Below are 19,880 nucleotides of genomic sequence, written 5' to 3' on the forward strand. Positions count from 1 at the left end.
GGGTAACAAGAGAGTACTTAACCCTCTTACGCCGACTGGACGTATTTTATGTTGACATTTTTTGTCTCCCGTGTGCCGACTGGACGTATTTTACGTCTATTTACAAAAGTTTTTTTTTTTAAATTTGCGGAAAGGAAAAAATACTTATAGGCCCTACCAGCCGAAAACTTTTGAATCACGCGCCTTGGGGGATGCTGGTGGAGTTCACGGATTTCTCAAGGTGTTGTTTTGTTTACAATCGTTACGCAGGCGCGCAAGCGCGAATTTCTTTCTTGCCGCACTAAAAAGTATCTGTGACACATCTCTGAAATTATTTCATCACTTTGACATAATTTTTGTACCATTGTAAATTAGCCGTTACATGAAGTATTATATATGAAAATGTGCGCATTTTTATGTAGAATACAACAATAAAATACTCATGATTGTAGCTTTTATCAGTTTTGAGATATTTTCATATAAATAACGATAATTGCCAAAATTTCAACCTTCGGTCAACTTTGACTCTACCGAAATGGTCGAAAAACGCAATTGTAAGCTAAAATGCTTATATTCTAGTAATATTCAAGCATTTACCTTCATTTTGCAACAAATTGGAAGTCTCTAACACAATATTTCGATTTATGGTGAATTTATGAAAAAAATAACATTTTCTTTACGTCTGCGCGGTAACTCTTCCGAAAAAATCATACATGCGATTGTGGTAATGTTTGCACCATTTTAAATTAGCCGTTACATAAAGTTTTATATATGAAAATGTGCGCAATTTCATGTAGAATACAACAAAAATAATTGAAGGTTGTAGCTTTTCTCATTTTTGAAATATTTGCATATAAATCACGATAAATAGAAAAAAAACCACGTTTGGTCAACTTTGACTCTACCGAAATGGTCAAAAAACACAATTGTAAGCTAAAACTCTTACAGTCTACTAATATTCAGTCATTTATCTTCATCTTGAAACAAATTTGAAGTCTCTAGCAAAATATTTAGATTTATGGTGAATTTAAAAAAAAATCTTTCCTTCCCTCCGCGCGCGGATTCTTCGCCACAAATCTCCGAAATGCATACATCCCATTCTCGGAATATTTGCTCCATTTCATATTAGGCATTTCAGAGTTTTATGTATGAAAATGTGTGCAATTTCATGTAGAATAAAACGAAAAATATTTGAAGGTTGTAGCTTTTCTTATTTCCGAAATAATTGCATATAAAAAATATATATATAAAAAAATTCGACATTCGGTCAACTTTAACTCGTCAGATATGGTCGAAAACTGCAATTGTAAGCTAATACTCTTACAGTATAGTAATATTCAATCATTTGTCTTCATTTTGAAAGAAATTGGAAGTCTCTAGGACAATATTTAGATTTATGGTGAATTTTTGAAAAAAATATTTGTTTATGTCCGCGCGTTACGAATTCATGCATTATTTTGTGATAATATTTTCTCTGTGTTGCTTTTATCGTTTTACAATGTGTTTTATACCAAAATGATCGCAATTTAGTGTACATTACAATGAAAAAAAAGTAACTTGTTACCTTTAACCGTTTTGCGCACAGAGCGATTTGAATACAATTATATATGAAATTTCATTTTTGCGTTATCATATATCGCGTTATTTATATATGATGATGATAATTTTTTTCATTTCTGATGGTTGCATACTAAACTTCAGGCAATGAAAAAAAAAGGAGCCAAAAATGAACTCTTTATCTTGAAAACTAAGTGCGCTGTGAATTTTTGAATAAAATATTTTTTACGCTTCCGCGCTCACTCTGAAACACCTCCGGCACACAGGAGACAATTTTTTTTTTACCGCTTCGGCGTAAGAGGGTTAAGGAGGACAAGGCACCTCAGGCCGGGGTGCAGGAGGTTGTTCGTAAGTACAGGATAGAACAAAAAGGAAGTGTCCAGGAATACAATATCGTTTTGGCTAAGAGAAACAATCAGAAGACAGGGGGTCAGATAGCCAGGAGAGGGCTAGGGCTCATGACATTAGAGGCTTGAGTGCTTCTTTGGCATTCAAGAAGAATATGTCTGTGGAAAGAATTCTGAAAGCTGGTGCTTGGAAACGCCAAACGACTTTCACTTCCTTTTATTTAAAAGACGTTGCCCATAGATCCTTGGATACCTTTTCCTTGGGTCCAGTGGTGGCTGCCCAGCAAGTGGTATAGCTCATCCAGTACCCCTGGCAGGTCAGTTTGTGTCTAGTCTAAGATGAAGGTATTAAAGTAGAATGAATGGGTTGAATGGTCTTTTTTTCTTTACTACTTTCTTTCTGCTCCTTTACCTACGGGCATTATGAAGGTGAGTACCATCATGAGCTGGAACGGACTAGATGCAGGTGAGGTGGTCAGCCATACTGTAAAGTTATGTTAGAGTATAGTATACTTTTAAGTAGCAGCACACCCCTCTCGGTAATAAGGAAGGGAGGGGTGATGGTAGATCCAGATACAAGGGACAAGAGTGGTTTATGAGAATGGAGGGTCCTCTATTTTCCCATAGTTTATAAACCATGGCATGATACCAGCACCCAGTGAAGGAAATCAACAGATTTCCTTATATCTTTGGTTCAAGGGTTTACAGTCCATTCTCTTAGAATACTCCTAATATTCGGAAATGGATATAGGTGGCAAACTCCCAGTCAGTTAGAGACTTACCTCCCTCCAATAAGTAAGTCTATGCTAATGTTAAGACTGAAGGTTTGTTTTGTATATGAACAAATGACAAATTTGTAACAAATTTGTATTTTTCATAACTAACAAACCTGAGGTCTTAACAGTTAAAGGCCCACCTCGAACCACGCTTTTTGCAGTCTAACTGGGTTAGAAGTATAACTGGCAGGTCGGTCACACGACGCCGAGGGCATTCTGGGTATACATGGCCCATGACCTGGTATAGATGGCAATAGTCCCCGGATCGTACAAGTTTAATTTTAATTCTACTGGTTTCCAGCTTGGTGCTAGTAAATCCTAATGTTAAGACCTCAGGTTTGTTAGTTATGAAAAATACAAATTAGTTACAAATTTGTCATATATGTGACTTATGTTCTTAATTTTTCCATAGTTCTGTCAACCGCACTGGTGCTAGACCAAAGAACCTTGGTAACAAAAGAGGAGTTCAAAGGATTTTTACTAATTCTTCAAGCAAATCAACTAAGCCCAAACAAGCAACTCCAACACCAGAAAGGGAGCCTGAAGAAAAACCAAGTAATCACTTACAGTTTTGTGAAAATCCAGAAGAAGTACGAGCAAGGGCAGAACAACGAAGACAAGATAGAGAGGGTCAGCGATACAGAAGGTATATTACTCCTTTGGAACATATTTAATACTTGGTCAAAAGCAGAGCCAAAGATAAAATATTGCAGTTAGACTTCATGTTGTGTTTTTGCTTACATATTTTGTACCCAACTTTTTATAATGAATCCTGCCAATGCTTCTTTTGGACATCTTTTAGGAAATAGCTTTTAAGTTTAAATTAGGTTATATATTATATTTAGAAATTTTAGAGACTCGTTCTAAATGGCAGTCTTGTACACAGGGTTCTAGATGGGTAGTTTTGTAAAGCAAGTTCTAGACGGTTAGTCATGTAAGAATCTTTGTATGAAATCCAATAAATGTACAAATTTAAAGTTAAGAATGCATAGGGATATTGAATATGATTTACACATTTTACCCATTATGCTGTAACCTGTACAGGGGAAGGGAGACTCACTGGCAAGAAAATGGTTCTTCTAATGATCACTATGTACCAAAGCCAAAAGTATCGACAGCTTCTGGTAGAAATAGTGGGAAAACTTGGCGTCAAGGCCAGAGTGGAGATGATGAAGATAAAGGATATCATGGTGGGAAATGTAAGTACTTTATTTATTTTCATTGTGTAAAAGAATTTGAGTAAGAACTAGTCTTATTGGTAACATATTTTAAAAAGCTTGTGTGTACGTATTGGAGTGTTAGCGTATGTAGACATATTGGGGTGTCAGCATGTCAAGTAATCATCTGTTACAGAATGTACTAAATTTGAATATACAGGCAGTCCTTGGTTACCAGCTTGACAGTAACCGAAAATCACCAATAATCGAAATTCAAAAGTCTATGGGCACTGCAATCCACCTTATGGTGCATTAGACTGGTTAGTGACAACTTAGTGTCACTGCCAGGTATTTTACCCTATTATGTAAGAAGTCTAATAAAAATGTAGAATTTCATTTGCCTAATCCTTTACTATGGTCTGCGCGGCAGTTCTACAAATTTTTAATGTCAGGTTTGATGAACTTTAGGTAAACTTTGGCCTAGAGCAAGAGAGTGAGAGAAAAAAAAGTCACCTTTTTCAGAACACGTAACAGTATCAATTTTTATCTCCATTGATATTGTCTTCCTCTTCTTAGCGGCACTTCCTAACCTCTTTTTCTCCTCCTTATTTATCATATCTTCTAGTTAAATAAGTTAAAAGTAAAAGAGAATGATAAAACTATCATTAATAACATTATAATCATTGGTTAAATGCTACAGTCATAAGCAACTGAACAAAAACAGTTGTTTTGCAATGAACAACCAAACTGAATCAGATAACAACACTGTTTTGCTTGCATTTCAGCCATCATACTATAGTAAAAAATTACCATAGTTATGGTACAAATGACATTAAGTAGATTAGGACTGATATATTTTTACACTATACGTATACCTTTATTTACTATGGAGAAAATATCAGCAAGGAAATATAGGACTGCCAATGACTATAAATTATCGTGCATGAGCAACATGGATGAAACTCGACCGTAAATAATAGTGGAGAAAAAAGTGTTTTAATAAAAAGTACGGAGCGTGGAAAAACACATTTTACTGTTGTTTTTGCGTTGATAAAAGATGTATACGTAAAGCTAGTTTTATGATGAAATAGGGCAAAAATAGTAAACCGAATCTGTCATTTTTTTTATGAAAAAAAACATGCTTCCAATGCTATTTAGTATTGATAAAAAATAACTAAATCTAGTTCACAACCAGACATTTGACATATTTAGACCTCAAAACACTTTGAAGGGGTTTGAAGTCTAAATATATCTGGTTGTGAACTAGATTTAGTTATTTTTTGTCATTACTAGATAGCATTGGGAGCATGTTTTTTTTCATAAAAGAATTAACAGATTCTAGAGTTTCTAGAGATTTATTTATGCTAACTAGAAGCAAGAAAATCTCTCTGAATTGAGTTAAATACCGCAAAATAAACTTATCTCTGCCCTCAGCTACTTTTTCCAAACCAAAATTGCTTTGTTTCTATTTTATAATAAAATTAGTAATATGAGACTACATACAGTATTATATTGGATACAGTGAAGTAAAGCATAACTTTTTAAAAGATACAAGGAAAAGATGCATATTCTTTATGAGGGTCTCATGGCGGGTAGGCTAAGCCACTGATAACCAGACAATGGCACTGTAAACCCTACGGAGGGTAAACCCCCATAAAACCAAAATCTAGATAACCAATCTCTGATAACCTGGGCCTGCCTGTAGGTCATCAAATGTTTGTGAAATGGTGAATAATGTAAAAGCTTTTATTGCAATACATCCCCTGAACACCTTAATTAGCCCTGGTCACTGACCAGCCCGAACTATATCCTCGCATATTTACCCACTAAGTGGGTAATTTTAACTGTCAGCGTTACCAACGCTGCAGGTAAAATCTAGTCAAATGAGTTACCTATGTTACCATTGGCAATGCTGCTGCAAATTCTGGCCACCAGAGGCTTGTCCCCTCAATTGTTATTCGTTCGCGTGGTGAGCAGGACCTGGCCCTGCTCCCAGCGAACTTTTGGTCATGTAGCCCGACCCTCACAGTGTTTACCGAGGCCTTGATTGGGTTTTGATATCTTTGCCTTTCGGTTACGTCTCTTCCGATTTTCCCCGATTTGGATCGTATTTTGATTGTTTTTGGAACTTCTCTGTTATCCTCGGGAGATTGTCGAGCCTCGCCAACAAATCCTTACTTCAATCTCTGCTTCATCAGCCTCGCCTCCAACAGTTGCGGGTTGAGATGTCGGCATACTTCGTTCCTGTGCTAGTGCAACAAAGGATGAGTACCCTCAAATGACAGACATTCTTTTTGTTCTAGCTGTAGGGAAGTGTAATGTATGTTGTACAGAGGTGTATAGAATGTAAGGATTAGTTCATTAGATCACTTAGGACTTACCAAGAGTATATATAAGATAGCGGCAAAATCGGAGGATAGAAAATGCCTAAATTGTTTGCTATTTCATGACAAAGCTAATTGAAATAAAGATAGCAGCAGTAGCGTAGGTTACACTAATCGTTCTTTTTCAGCTCCCCTGCCTGTTCCAGAACCAGCCCTAACGGGTGCCGGGAGTTATGGAGAACGGCAAGCACAGAGTGTAGGAAAGGCCGTCCCCCCGCGGCGGAGCAGGCAGTGTTAAGCAGCAGATTCCCCCTTGAGGTGTAAGTTCTAAGGTTAATGTAAAGTTAGGCCAGGGACAGATAAATAGCAGTAATAGGTTAAGTAGTGTTTGGGAAGAGAATAGCAGGTTAGGTTCTCTAGGGTTCGGTCTCCCTTGTAGTGTCTAGTGTGAAGGTTCGTCTTTAGAACCACCTTTGGGTTTATTTCCCGCTTTGAGTTCTTTGCAACAGAAGCTTCTAGTCTGTGGTTGATCATTTGGATGTGGTTTCTGGTTTGGTTCAAAAGTTTTGCAGAGTGCATCGGCGTCTTCGAAAGTACCTCATTCTGTCTGTGGGTAAATTTGGTTCGTCTTGCGGTAGTGGCAATCCTGGTGATCAGGTCTATTTCACTATTCGTTTGCGGCACGGTAATTATTATTTTGTTCATGAATCTTACCTGCCAGATATATATATATAGCTGTATTCTCCGAAGTCCGACAGAATTTCAAAACTCCCGGCACACGCAATGCGGGCACGGGCCCAGGTGGTAGTACCCATTCCCGCCGCTGGGAGGCGGGCGTAAGGAACCATTCCCATTTTCTGTCAGATATTTTCTGTCGCCGGTGCAGACAACAAGTGTTTTCTGCACCTCCGTCATTGGATTTTGGAACTCTTTTGGTCATTGAGTATCCCCATGATTTTGGTTATTTGATTTGGATCGGTGGTTAGGCATACGCTAATTGTGGATTGTTTTTATTTTGGCTTGATTTTTCCTTAAACTTACGATGTCTGGATCTAGTTCGACTAGGCCAGAGTATGTTGTGTGGAAGAATGCAATGTTAAGCTACCGAAAACTTCGGTAGACCCTCATACATTGTGCGCGCATTGTAGGAAACATGTTTGTATGTTTGATGACCGCTGCAACGGTGGTGAAAATCTTCTGATTCTGCGTGGAAGGCTTATGCATCATAGGTACGTAAACTAGAATGTGATAGTGTAAGGAGGTTTTCCTCCAGGCGTGTACCACAAGTTACCCGTCTAGTAGAATTTATCCCTCCAAAGACCGGTGATGCCTTCGGGCCCTACAATAGTCTTTGGAGGGTAATACCCTATCTGTGATTCTTAAATCTTTGCGTAGCCTGGAATCATGTTTGCATTGGAAAGTTTTAGAAGTATAGTGATAATGCCATGAGTGTTCATTCTATCGCGTAAGCGTATAATTTCTCATTGCAAAAACACTACCGCGTGATGGCTCTCCCCTACCCATCGGCGAGGCAGAATGTAGTAGGGAGGTAGCTGTCAAGTGTCTAAAATACTCTACTTTGTTCATAAAACTTACCAGTCAGATATATATATATCTGCCGGGTAAAGGTGAACAAGCGTTGTTGTATCATAGTAATATTATTTTTGCCCTTACGTCATATTACTATCAAGCGGTTGTATGATTCAAGTTATATACTCATACCATAGTTACTCCTACGAAGGACAACCGAGAGTACGATTATTCTTATTACATTTAATCGGTTCTCCCTGCAACTATTCAGGGGTTGCCGGTTTCCCTATTTTAAAACATTTAAGGTATTGTTATGACAATACCAAGTTAGCTTTTTATATTTAGCAAATTCAGTTTCGCATAAATATACCAGGTTGATGGTTTTTTGTTTCTGCTCTAGAATGATAGTAAACCTATTCATTCGTAGAATGGTGTAGGTGGCAACTCAGGCAGAGCAGTGCGAGAACGACGAACGTTCTCTGAGTCTGCTGTCACTAATGCCAGTGCTCAGTTCCATATGATTGTCTGCCATGCGCGGTAGGTTACATCTCTCTCTCTCTCTCCTGCGGGATTGACGGACTAACCGTATTTCTACCCTACAATCACGGCCTTAGCCTCGGGTTGAGGGGAATTCTAGCATACATGACTGAACATCTTCACTTTGCGAGAATTTTTTCATAAAAAAAATAAATAAATAAATAAATAAATAAAATAAATAAATAAATATATATATATGGGTATGTAGTATGTGTGTGTGTATATATATATATATATATATATATATATATATATATATATATATATATATATATATATATATATATATATATATATATATATATATATATATATATATATATATATATATATATATATATATATATATATATATATATATATATATATATATATATATATATATATGTATAGATATATATGTGTATATGTATATGTGTGTATGTATATATATATGTATTAGACCTTTTTCGGTTCTGTTTACCGCAAGGTAACAGAATTCTGTCCGAGTCTACAGCGGCATAGCACACATGATTTCCCTCAAAACAAGAATGATGTGCAAGAGATGCAGTCAATTAGCTCGCCGAGACGTCCCTCGCTCGATTATGAGGGGGATTCCTTCCGCTGCCAAATACGACAGCGCCGAGCGTGACGCTCGGCTGGACGCTTGGCTGGACGCACAACGTTAATGCTTCTTCAGACATTTGCCGAGAATCGGAGAATAGTATGGATCTCAGGAAGGAAGACTTGTTTTAGGAAGAAACAATGAACAATCTTTTACAGTGTCTTCAGATTACTCCTGTTTAAGTGAAACGCAGCCTTATTAGGGAAGGAAACATGCTCGGTGAGGGAATGAATGAATTGCAGGGGACCATTTCCTCGCTGGAGAAGTTTGTTTTCCCTGAATAGACTGAAATTCACACCTCTCCAGTTTTTCCTGCAGAAAAAACTAGGAGTAGCACAGATGATCTTAGAAATGATTCTGAACATCTTCTATAGTCAAGATTCGTCTATAGGTGATGTCATGGCTCATAATCTCATAGAATTCGAATCTTGACAGATTACTTTTGTCTTCAGAGACGTCCTCCCCGCGCAGGAGTTGGAACTCTCGGAGGGTCTCGCTCCCTCTGAGGAGAACGAAGAGACTATATGTCGCACAGGCGGCCGTTGTCTTTGGTTCCTCGGAGGGGGGACGCTTCCGCGTCCGTTTTTAGCTCCTTCTGCTTTGCGGTCGTCTCCTGGGCAATTGGAAGACTCCGCAGTAAAAGAGAGCTAAGATGTATGATGTATGTCGCACAAGCGGCCTTCATCTTTGGTCTCAGGGAGGGGGACGCTTCACGTCCTCTCTCTTTTCTGCTGTGTTGCGATCTTCACCGGAGAGGACGTCTTCCGTTGAGTATGCTTTTGAGCTCTTCGGTCGCTCCAAAGATATATCCTTGGCGGTCCATGTGAGAAGGAGGGCTTCCCCTCGCCCATCGTCTTCTCAAAGGATCAGCCCTTTGCCTGAGAAGGAATGTTCTCCATCGAAAAGGATGATTGTGTCTTTGCAACAACAACTTGTTTCGTTGATTGCAGTGAGAAAGGCAAAGCCACATCGCGAGAGGAAGGATGATAGGCTGCCAATCAAAGAGTCCAGGCAGTCACCTTCTCCTTCTCCTCGTTCCGCTCTTTCGCCAGTTGCCTTGCTCTCTAGATTTCATGCAGCTCTCCAGAGGTTGTCTAGAGAGCACGGTTACCATCTTCCCGAACGTGTGTCAGTTGAGAAGAAGAAGAGGTCTTGGTTCGATGGTTTTGAGCCTCTTTTGAAGAATAGTTTCAACCTGCGGCCCCTCAGTCTCCTCCTTCGCAATTGTTATCTTCAAAGGACGACTGGCTCATTCATGCCTCCACTCAAACGCGGTGTCTGAAGGATTTTCAAACAACTTAATCGTTGGTGAAGTCCCTGGGACTACTGGTGAATTTCGAAAAGTCACATCTGATCCCAACCCAATCCATCGTGTATGTATCTGGGGATTCAGATGGATTCAGTGGCTTTTCGAGCTTTTCCGTCCCAGGGACGTCAGCAGCAAAGCTTAGACAAAGTGTCAGCCTTCCTAAGGAAAGATTCGTGCTCGGTGAGGGAATGGATGAGTCTAACTGGGGACCATTTCCTCGCTGGAGAAGCTTGTTTCCTTGGGGAGACTGCACCTCAAACTGTTACAATTTTTTCTCAAGTACAATTGGAAAGAAAACAAGAATCTACACATGATCTTGGAAATTTCAGGAGAGGTAAAACATCACTTGAAATGTTGGCTAGATCCAGTGTAGCTGTCGGAGGGCGTGTCTCTCAAGCTTCAGAGCCCCTACCTAGTGTTGTTCTCCGACGCGTCCACCACGGGGTGGGGAGCATCATTAGGGGGAAAGAAGTGTCAGGCACCTGGAGAGGGGAACAGGTGTCCTGGCACATAAACCTAAAGGAAATGGCAGCCATCTTTTTAGCTCTCCAGTTTTTCCAAGAAAAAGTCTCTCATCGAACAGTCCAAGTCAACTCAGACAACACCACAGCTCTGGCGTACTTGAAGAAGTAGGGAGGAACACAGTCTCGGTCCCTTTTTGCTCTGGCAAAGGAGATCTTACTGTGGGCAAGGGCACTGGACGTCATGATCCTTACGAAGTTTGTAGCAGGAGTAGAGAACGTCTGGGCAGATCTCCTCAGCAGACGAGGTCAACTTCTGCCAACCGAGTAGACTCTGCATCAGGAGGTATGCCAAGAGCTGTGGGGGTTATGGGGACGTCCACTCGTGGATATCTTTGCGACGTCCAGAACGAAGAGGCTTCCACTGTACTGCTCTCCAGTACTCGACCCAGCTGCAGTGACGATAGACATGCTTCTCTGGGACTGGACGGGGATGGACCTGTACGCCTTTCCCCGTTCAAGATCTTAGGGGAAGTCATGAGAAAGTTTGCGGCGTCGGAAGGGACGCGAATGACTTTTGTTCTTTGTCCCGTTCGTCTGGCCTGCGAGAGAATGGTTCACAGAGGTCATGGCCTTCGTAGTAGACTTCCCGAGGACGCTTCCAGTAACGGACAGATCTACTCAGCAGCCCCACTTCAGAGGTACCACAGAAGCCTCTTCGCTCTGAGTCTGACTGCATTCAGACTATCCAAAAGTTGGCCAGAGCGAGAGGCTTTTATACGTCAATGGCGAAAGCTATCGCCAGTGCAAGAAGAGCGTTTTCCAACGCAGTGTACCAATCGAAGTGGACAGTCTTCAGGAGTTGGTGCAAGAAGAACGGCATTTCCTCCACCACGACCTCTGTGAGCCCGATTGCTGACTTCCTTTTCTGAGAAGGGATCTAAAACTTGCAGTCTCTACAATCAAGGGTTATAAGAGTGTGCTTTTAGTTGTCTTTAGGCACAGAGGCCTGGACTTGGCGGACAACAGAGACCTTCACGATCTCTTGAGATCTTTCGAAACGATGAAGGTTCAACAACCCAAGTTGCCGTCTTGGAACTTGGATGTAGTTCTGAAGTTCCTCATGTCCAGTCCATTCGAACCTATGCATGAAGTACGAGCTTTTATGAATTCTTCTTGGTTCCATAACAATATGTCATAAAGGACATATGAGCTGTCACTTACGGGAGATGCAATTCTGTGTTGACCTCCCATTACACGAAGGATGTCAATTTAACCTACAAGAGATCCTTTTCTCTTGGTTATTCGTGTCTGCGGATACGTTGCTGGGATAGGGAGCCGACACTGATCCTTAACTATTGAGTTAATTTTTAGTTTAACTTAGTGATTTTTATTGGGGTTTTTGAAAGGAGTTTGGGGATAACTCTTTTCAAATTAAGCGCTAACCCTCGTGTTAGGATCAGGTGATCGGGATCGGTGTTGTGCTCCTTAATTATGCTAATAGGCATAGGTATATGGTCATATGAGTGGATTAGCACCCATTGACAAATGCCAGTTAGGCTCTGCCGAGTAAGTGGATAAGATCCCATTGGCAGACCCACAAGAACTCTTACCCATAGGTCACATCCTCGCTGAGGCTCTTGAGACGAAGCAGACTCCTAAGCAATAGCTAGGAAGTCAACCCTCCGTCTGAAAAGATAGGAGCCAAGGTTTATAAGAGGTCCTTCTGATAACTTGTGGTGTTCGGTCAGGAAGCCAAGGTTACCAATGTCAAAGAATGCTTTGGCTTTTTTCTTGAGGGACACCATCAAGGAAGTGCATTCATCCTGTCAAGACAGTGATATGAAAGTGTTGAAGGTGAATGCGCATGGACTGAGGGCTATTTCTGCGTCGGTAGCCTTCCAAAAGAACATGGCACTCAATGACATCTTGAATGCCACATTTTGGCGTAGTAATTCAGTGTTTGCCTCTCACTACCTTCGGGAGGTGAGGATTACATACGAGAACTGCTACTCTTTGGGCCCATATGTTGCAGCAGACACTATATTGGGGACAGAGAGTAGCACTCTTCCTATCATTTAGAAAATAATATGTTAGTTTGGACTTTTTAATTTTATTTCTTTTTATTTTTTGTTTTTATTATGTTTATGTAGGTGTTTAGTTTTATGTGGTCTTGGGTAGGCCGCCTTAGGCGGACTTCCCTCCATTAGCCTTGGTTATACGAAGTTTTAACCAGATAGGCTAGGTCAGGTGGTAATGTTTTTGCTTCGCCCTCATAGTAGGGTAAAATGTTTTTGTCAGTGTGGTCACGCCCCCGTTGACAAATCATCTGGAGCGCACCAGCTACATAGGTCACGTCCTTGCTGGCACCTCCAGTGAAGCATTAACAGCATTCGGTGTCTAAACAACACCTATATGATCTGTCACATTGTGATCACGCTCCCCGTGACAGTTCATTAGAGCGCATCAGCTACACAGGTCATGTCCTTGCTGGCACCTCTAGGAATGCAGTACCGAAATTGGAGGTCTATAATATAGGATCTAGTTGCATTGTGGTCACGCACCCGTTGACAGATCCTCTAGAACTCAACAGCTTCACAGGTCACTACCTAGCTGGAGTCTAGTAAAGCAGAAGCAGACTTGGGTGACGGTACTCACGAAGTCAGCTATGCTAACAGTTAAGGAACCAAAATATCAATCATATATATGAAATTGTTTCCCAAAATCGAATCTGTCTCCCCCTTCCTCCAAAGGTGGGATTCAGCTATATATATTATATCTGGCAGGTAAGATTCATGAACAAAATGATATTGTTATGATACAATAAAGTTTGTTCATACTTACCTGGCAGATATATATATATAGCTGTATTCTCCGAAGTCCGACAGAATTTCAAAACTCCCGGCACACGCAGTGGTCGGCCAGGTGGTAGTACCCATTCCCGCCGCTGGGAGGCGGGCTTAAGGAACCATTCCCATTTTCTGTCAGATTTTTCTAGTGCCACTGTCTCCTGAGGGGAGGTGGGTGGGCACTTTGATTATATATATCTGCCAGGTAAGTATGAACAAACTTTATTGTATCATAACAATATCATATCACTTAATCTCTAGACAATGCATACGGTCTTTCGATAATTCAGTACAAGAGAAACTGCATAAAATTGACACGTAGTCCAGCTAAAGTATCCTCTATACTTCATAGCTGTTTAGTAATTACAAGTATTGGCCAATCCTGGAGATAAATGCATTCTGACTTCTGATGATTTGCTACCGGAGTAATTGAACGAGAATCAGATTCGATTGGACTTCAGCATTGTTGGACTGTGTAGGCTTGCCAGCTGGGTAATCCAATACAGGCGGCCCTCGGTTAGCGGCAGGGGTTCCGTTCCTGGCCACCGACGCCAAGCGATTTTCGACGCTGAGCGATTTTAAAGCCTATGGCCGCCGCACACCTTCTTTCGAAACTCTAGCCCAGTCAAAGGCGCCGTAATCCCACAATAAGTAAAATTATATTTATGCAGTATAGTACTATAGAATTTACTGTACAGTACATGTGGGTGTCTAGAGTATGTAAAGATATAATAAAATTTATACAGTGTACAGGTAGCTGTAGTGTTCAGGTTACGATCATTAGTCTTACGATAGTCCGATTTTATGAGAGATCAAATTACAATGGCCTAACTTTATCCATCTTCTAGTTACACAAGTTCAATAACAGCAAAAGAGAATGATGAAAGTATGGTTTTAACGTTATACTCGTTGCGTGAACGTGTACAACCATGAACAACCGAACGAGAAACGACTTTTTTTTTCTAAGTACAACCGAACTGGATAACATCTGTTTGGCTTGTATTTCAATCATCGTACTACAGTACAACATTACCGTATTTGTTATAAATGGCGTTATATATAGAATAGAACTGAGATATCTTAATGTAATAACTTTATTTGCTATAGATCAGAGATCAATATAGATTAAAGATCAATTGGGAAATATACTGTTAAATTTAAACCTAGTTATAACTGAAGCTGAGAAAACTGTTCAAGCTGCTAATGACTATTATCGTACATCAGCAACAAGGATAAAACTGCAGTAAACGTCTGCCATCAAACACAACTGTAGATAAAATTGGGATAAAATCATTTTAATCAAAACTACTGTGCTTGAAAGAACACATTTTACTGTTGGTTTCACGTCGATATAAGATAAATAACGTAAAGTTCGTATTACGATGATATAAAGGATTATTGCGAATGGAATCACGTAATTTTTTACGCAATAAACATGCCGCCAACGTAATCTGTTAACGAAAAAAATAGTAGTTCACATTCACAACGAGACATATTCAATAAATATTTCCACTTAAAAACACGCTGTATAAGGAAAAATAACTTTGTCTCATATAAGTCAAGTATATAGATATTCGTTTATGCTAACTAGAAGCAAGAGCATTCTCTCAAAATTGCGTTATGGTGAAACAAACGCGTATTCATCAGCTGATTTCAAACCACAACATTGGCCGCTCCGCGGTATACTGGCTTAAATTTGCCGTAGTATTTTAAAATACAATAATATGAGAATACATACAATATTCTTGGATACAGTGAAATAATGTATAACTTTTTAAAGGATTTATGGAAAAGATGCATAATTAATAAAATAACACAATGCATTTTTCGGTACTGGCGGACAAGAACGAACATGAAAAAACATCCGCTGACAACGTGGAGCGCAGTTACAAAGGCTGCCTTAATTTGTATTTTATTTCTGTACAAAAATGAAAATACCTTTACGTAATATATTTTCATATACATTTTAAACATAAAAGCATAACATTTAAAAATTGCACATCGATCGCTAAATTTGCACTCTTTTTAACTATATTTTCGGAAGAGAAGGCGGCAGACGGCGGCATACAAGAACGAACTTGAAAAACATCGTAGTCGATAACTTGAAGGGCAGTTTCAAAAGCTGCCTTTTTATCATATTTCTGCACAGAAATAAAAATACCCTATTCGTAATACATTTTCATACACATTTAAACATTAAAGCATAAACATTTATAAAATCGACACATCGATCGCTAATTTGCACTTTGTTTTTAAATTATATTTTCGGAAGAGCGGCAGGCGGCGGCTCACAAGAAAGAACATGAAAAAACATCGTATTTGATAACGTGAAGGGCAGTTTCAAAAGCTGCCTTTGTATCATATTTCTGCACAGAAATAAAAATACCTTTCACGTAATAAATTTTCATACACATTTTAAACAAAAGCATGAACATTTATAAATCGACACATCTATAGCTAAATTTGCACTTATGTAACTCTATATTTTCGGCATAGAACAGCGTCAGAGGCATATATTTTACCCTAATACCTACGTAAAAACTCTCCATAAAATTTGTTAATATAATTTGCATAACCTTTATGGTCTGAACGGCATGTCTACAAATGTATGAACTCGTTAGACAACGGCGCTAGTGGCGCTGTTAACTGAAAATTGTGCCGTACAGATACCTTTAAAATGCTTTATTTTTGTAATTAATATTTTTGACGACCGCTGTAAAACCGATTCGCCGTTAACCGCGGGCCGCCTGTATTGTATGTGTCCTCATATTATTGTATTGTCAATACGGTAGATCTATACAGGCAGTCCCCGGGTTACGATGGGGGTTCCGTTCTTGAGGCGCGTCGTAAGCCGAAAATCGTCGTAAGCCGGAACGACACTTGGAAATATGCCTTAAACTAAGAAAAAGTTAGAGAGACCTTACCTGTGTGACATGCAAGTATTGCATGATGTGTAGTGTGGTTATTTCAATGCCAAAGGATGGTTCTTGAAGGTATAATTCTTTATTAAACTCTTGTGACACTATAAAGCACAATGTACTACACTTAATCCTTAGGTTAGATTATACACTAAACACTATTACACTGTATACTATAGTAGTACACTAATCCTTTGGTAGATCCTGGAGTACACTAAAATCCCAGTCTGGTAGCTCTGGAAGGTAAAAGTATAACACAATTAGTACAAAATACTACACAAAGTCCTGAATGCAATATGTAAATTATAGATATCAAGAGTAAAAGAGTTAATGTATGTTAATTAATTCCTTACTTTTAGTTTATAATTCCTTACTTTGAGGTATATCAAGAGTAAAAAAGTTAATGTATGGGAATTAATTCCTTACTTTTAGTTTATAGTTGTCGTGCTATGTAACCCTGGATGCACAAAGTCTTATGTGGCCCCATAGCCTACATCATTCAGGGGGTTCTGGAATGTACAAAAAATAATTAGTATGTCAGTAAGTACTCTATGCATAGTAAGTTACATACAGTAATATGCACCATACAGTGGTTTAATATCACATATATAACATGTATAAAACTTAGTTAATGTATGTTAATTAATTCCTTACTTTTAGTTTAAAGTTGTCGTGCTATGTAACCCTGGATGCACAAAGTCTTATGTGGCCCCATGAGCAATTTCTCCATTTCAACAATGCTCTGGCTACGTTGCTTCTCGTTTATCACCGTTGACTTCATCAGCGCAGCATCCTTAACGTGCTTCAGGATACGTTCCTTGTCCTTCACAATGGTTACCACCGTGGTCCTGCTCAAGCCTAAAGAACGGCCTATTTCGGTGTTAGTTTCTCCCTTCTCCGAACGCTTCACCACGTCATATTTTACCTCCATCGTGATGACCTTCCTCTTCTTGGATGAACTATCATCGGAGGAAGTACTTTGGCGTTTAGGAGCCATTGTAAATTTGCGAAAATGGCAAGGAATTTCAGCAACGTCTTAGCACACAACCGACTGAACTTCAGGCAGAGACGCGATTGAAGTGGCGTCCTTTCGTATTGTTACGCTTAGCGTCCTCGACCGTCCGAGGTCGTTGTTCGGTACCATACAGTTTAATAGCGTTAATTAATTTATGCACCTCCGCTCAAAAACTAGTTCTGCATATGAGGTATCGTTAAAAAGCATAACAAAACGTCGTAACCTTGGAATTTGCGTTGTAATCTAACCAGAAACTTAGTTTTTTTAATTATGTACTGGAAACAAGCAATGATTTTTTTCATTATTTGCGCTTTTGGACTGTTTTAAACTGCGCATCCCAACCCAGCTAGTGTATTCATTCGCACCGCAAAACTAGTTCCGCATATGCGGGCGTCACTAAAAACAAATAAAAATTCAAAAATACGAAAAAAAAAGTGTCGAAAATCATCATAACCTCAAAATTTTTGTTGTAATGTAACCAAAAACATATTTTTATTATATACTGTGCTAAACTATAAAGGATTTTTATCATAGCATGCGTTTTTTAAAAGCGTCGTTAACTTGGAGCGTCGGAAGCGTCAGCGTCGTAACCTCGGAACAAGCGTCGTAACCCAGGACGGATTTTCCATTGAATATTTAAGAAAAAGCGTCGTAACCTCGGAACGTCGTAAGCCGGAACCGTCGTAAGCCGGGGACCGCCTGTATTACTATTCCGCGGCGGCCTAGATTATGGCAGGTGCAGTTTTTCTATGCAGTTTTACCTCTTGAACAAGAATTTTGAGTAATATTTATTTAGACGACTGTAATTAACCCCCAGGGGCTCGTACTAAACACGGCGAAATACATTTGACGCCCCAATTCCTGGTGGCTTTCGTATTCGTGGGGACGAATGATGCGGAATGCTTATATAGAAATACCCCTTATTTAACTCATTCCTGGCCGAGGTAGATTGAGGAAGTATAGTTATTCCCAAAGTGCTTCTTGGCCCTGTTTGGCTGGCTCGGTCTGACATAACTAACCGCCACCCCCCCCCCCCCCCCCCCCCCCCCACCACCACCACCACCACCACCACCACCACCACCACCACCACCACCACCACCACCACCACCTATTCATTGAATTCCTTGCTTTCGCCTTGCAGTGGTCAAGCGGTAAGGCGGTCTTTTAACTATGACATTTTAACATAGCTGATAATGGTATCTTGTATCATATAAATCAGAAATCATAAGAATTTGTACATTTCATTATTTCCAAGAATGTTCCTTCTGGTAACGGAATTTTTATCAGCTTAGCAGACGATTTTCCGTCAGTAATTACATGATACCTCATGTCAATTACAGTTACGAATATAATTACCAGTTGCATCATCAAATTACATGTAAAATTTGATATGATCAGATAAGTCAAGATTTAAACTTAAATTACCTTGAAAATGTGTAATTGATTACAATTCAATGGAATTACAATTACAAGTTGCCGTTAACGCATAGCCCTACTTGGTGGGGGGGGGGGGGACACGTGTCCCAGACAGGCAGAGATGCCGACTAGTCAATACCTTCACTCCAGATATAACCATCTCATTGGGTCTCAGCGAATGTTCTTGATCCTAGTTAGCATAAATCAGTATATGGATACTTTACTTATATTGGAACGAAGTCATAGTGTTCGTCTCACGACGTAATTTCAAGTACAAATTTGACTAATACGTCTCATTGCAACTACTCTTTCCCCTCTTGAGAGTTGCGTAATTTTCAGTGATTCCATTTATTTTCACTCTCTCATCGGTATTACAAGCTTAACGTAATTTATCTTTGTCAGTGTGAAAACACAGTAATTGAGCTCTTTCATGCTAGTAGTTTTCTTTTTACCACAACTGTGTTTTGAATTCACTAAAGCTTGGAGAATTTTATTCATGTTGCCGAAGCCTGTAATATTACCTTAACAGCTTCAGCTACATTTATAACATAATACTGTAAGTGTTTACTGTCGTACGTGGTTTGAATACAATAACGGATGTTGCAAGGATTCCATCGTATTAGCAAACAAAGTGTCTCATTGGTTTACCTATACTTTTGTGTTCTCAGATTTTTGTGTGTAGGTCTGCTTCTGACTTGGGATCTGTAAAGGAGCAATAATTGTCGGCCAATGTTGTCTCATGTTACAACTGCTCAAATTGCTCTTGTGTTGCTGTGCCTTAACTACTAATAAGTCAACCACCACATTTGTTAGACTGAGCTTACTCTGCTATTTACTCTTACAGAGACCACTCTGATAGTTTTCATTTAACTGTGACTTCACAGTTATGACTGATAAGTTGTGGCTAACCATTCCCTGCTTCCAGTCGTACATACCTTTTTCCTTTGCTCTTATCTATCTTTACTTTTACTGGGATTACTTATGTCATTTTAGAGGACAGCATTTGATCCATGGAAGATTACTTTGTCTCATGTCCAGCAACAAGTTTTTGCTGTACAATCTCTACTATGGCCTCCGGGTAGCTCTGCTCACAGTGAAATG

General features: G+C 39.5%; 1 protein-coding gene across 1 annotated transcript in view; it reads left to right on the plus strand.

The window, feature by feature from the left end:
- The window catches only part of LOC135197856 (activating signal cointegrator 1 complex subunit 2-like), a 283,256-nt gene that overhangs the window by 240,025 nt on the left and 23,351 nt on the right, over window positions 1-19,880 (plus strand). The window contains exons 15-16 of the mRNA XM_064225038.1: window positions 3,072-3,305; window positions 3,704-3,858. Of these exons, the coding sequence (XP_064081108.1) occupies window positions 3,072-3,305; window positions 3,704-3,858 (389 nt within the window). The remainder of the gene's footprint in view (window positions 1-3,071; window positions 3,306-3,703; window positions 3,859-19,880) is intronic.

The sequence above is a fragment of the Macrobrachium nipponense genome, chromosome 21 (genome assembly GCF_015104395.2).
Source record: "Macrobrachium nipponense isolate FS-2020 chromosome 21, ASM1510439v2, whole genome shotgun sequence".
In the NCBI taxonomy this organism is placed as follows: Eukaryota; Metazoa; Arthropoda; class Malacostraca; order Decapoda; family Palaemonidae; genus Macrobrachium; species Macrobrachium nipponense.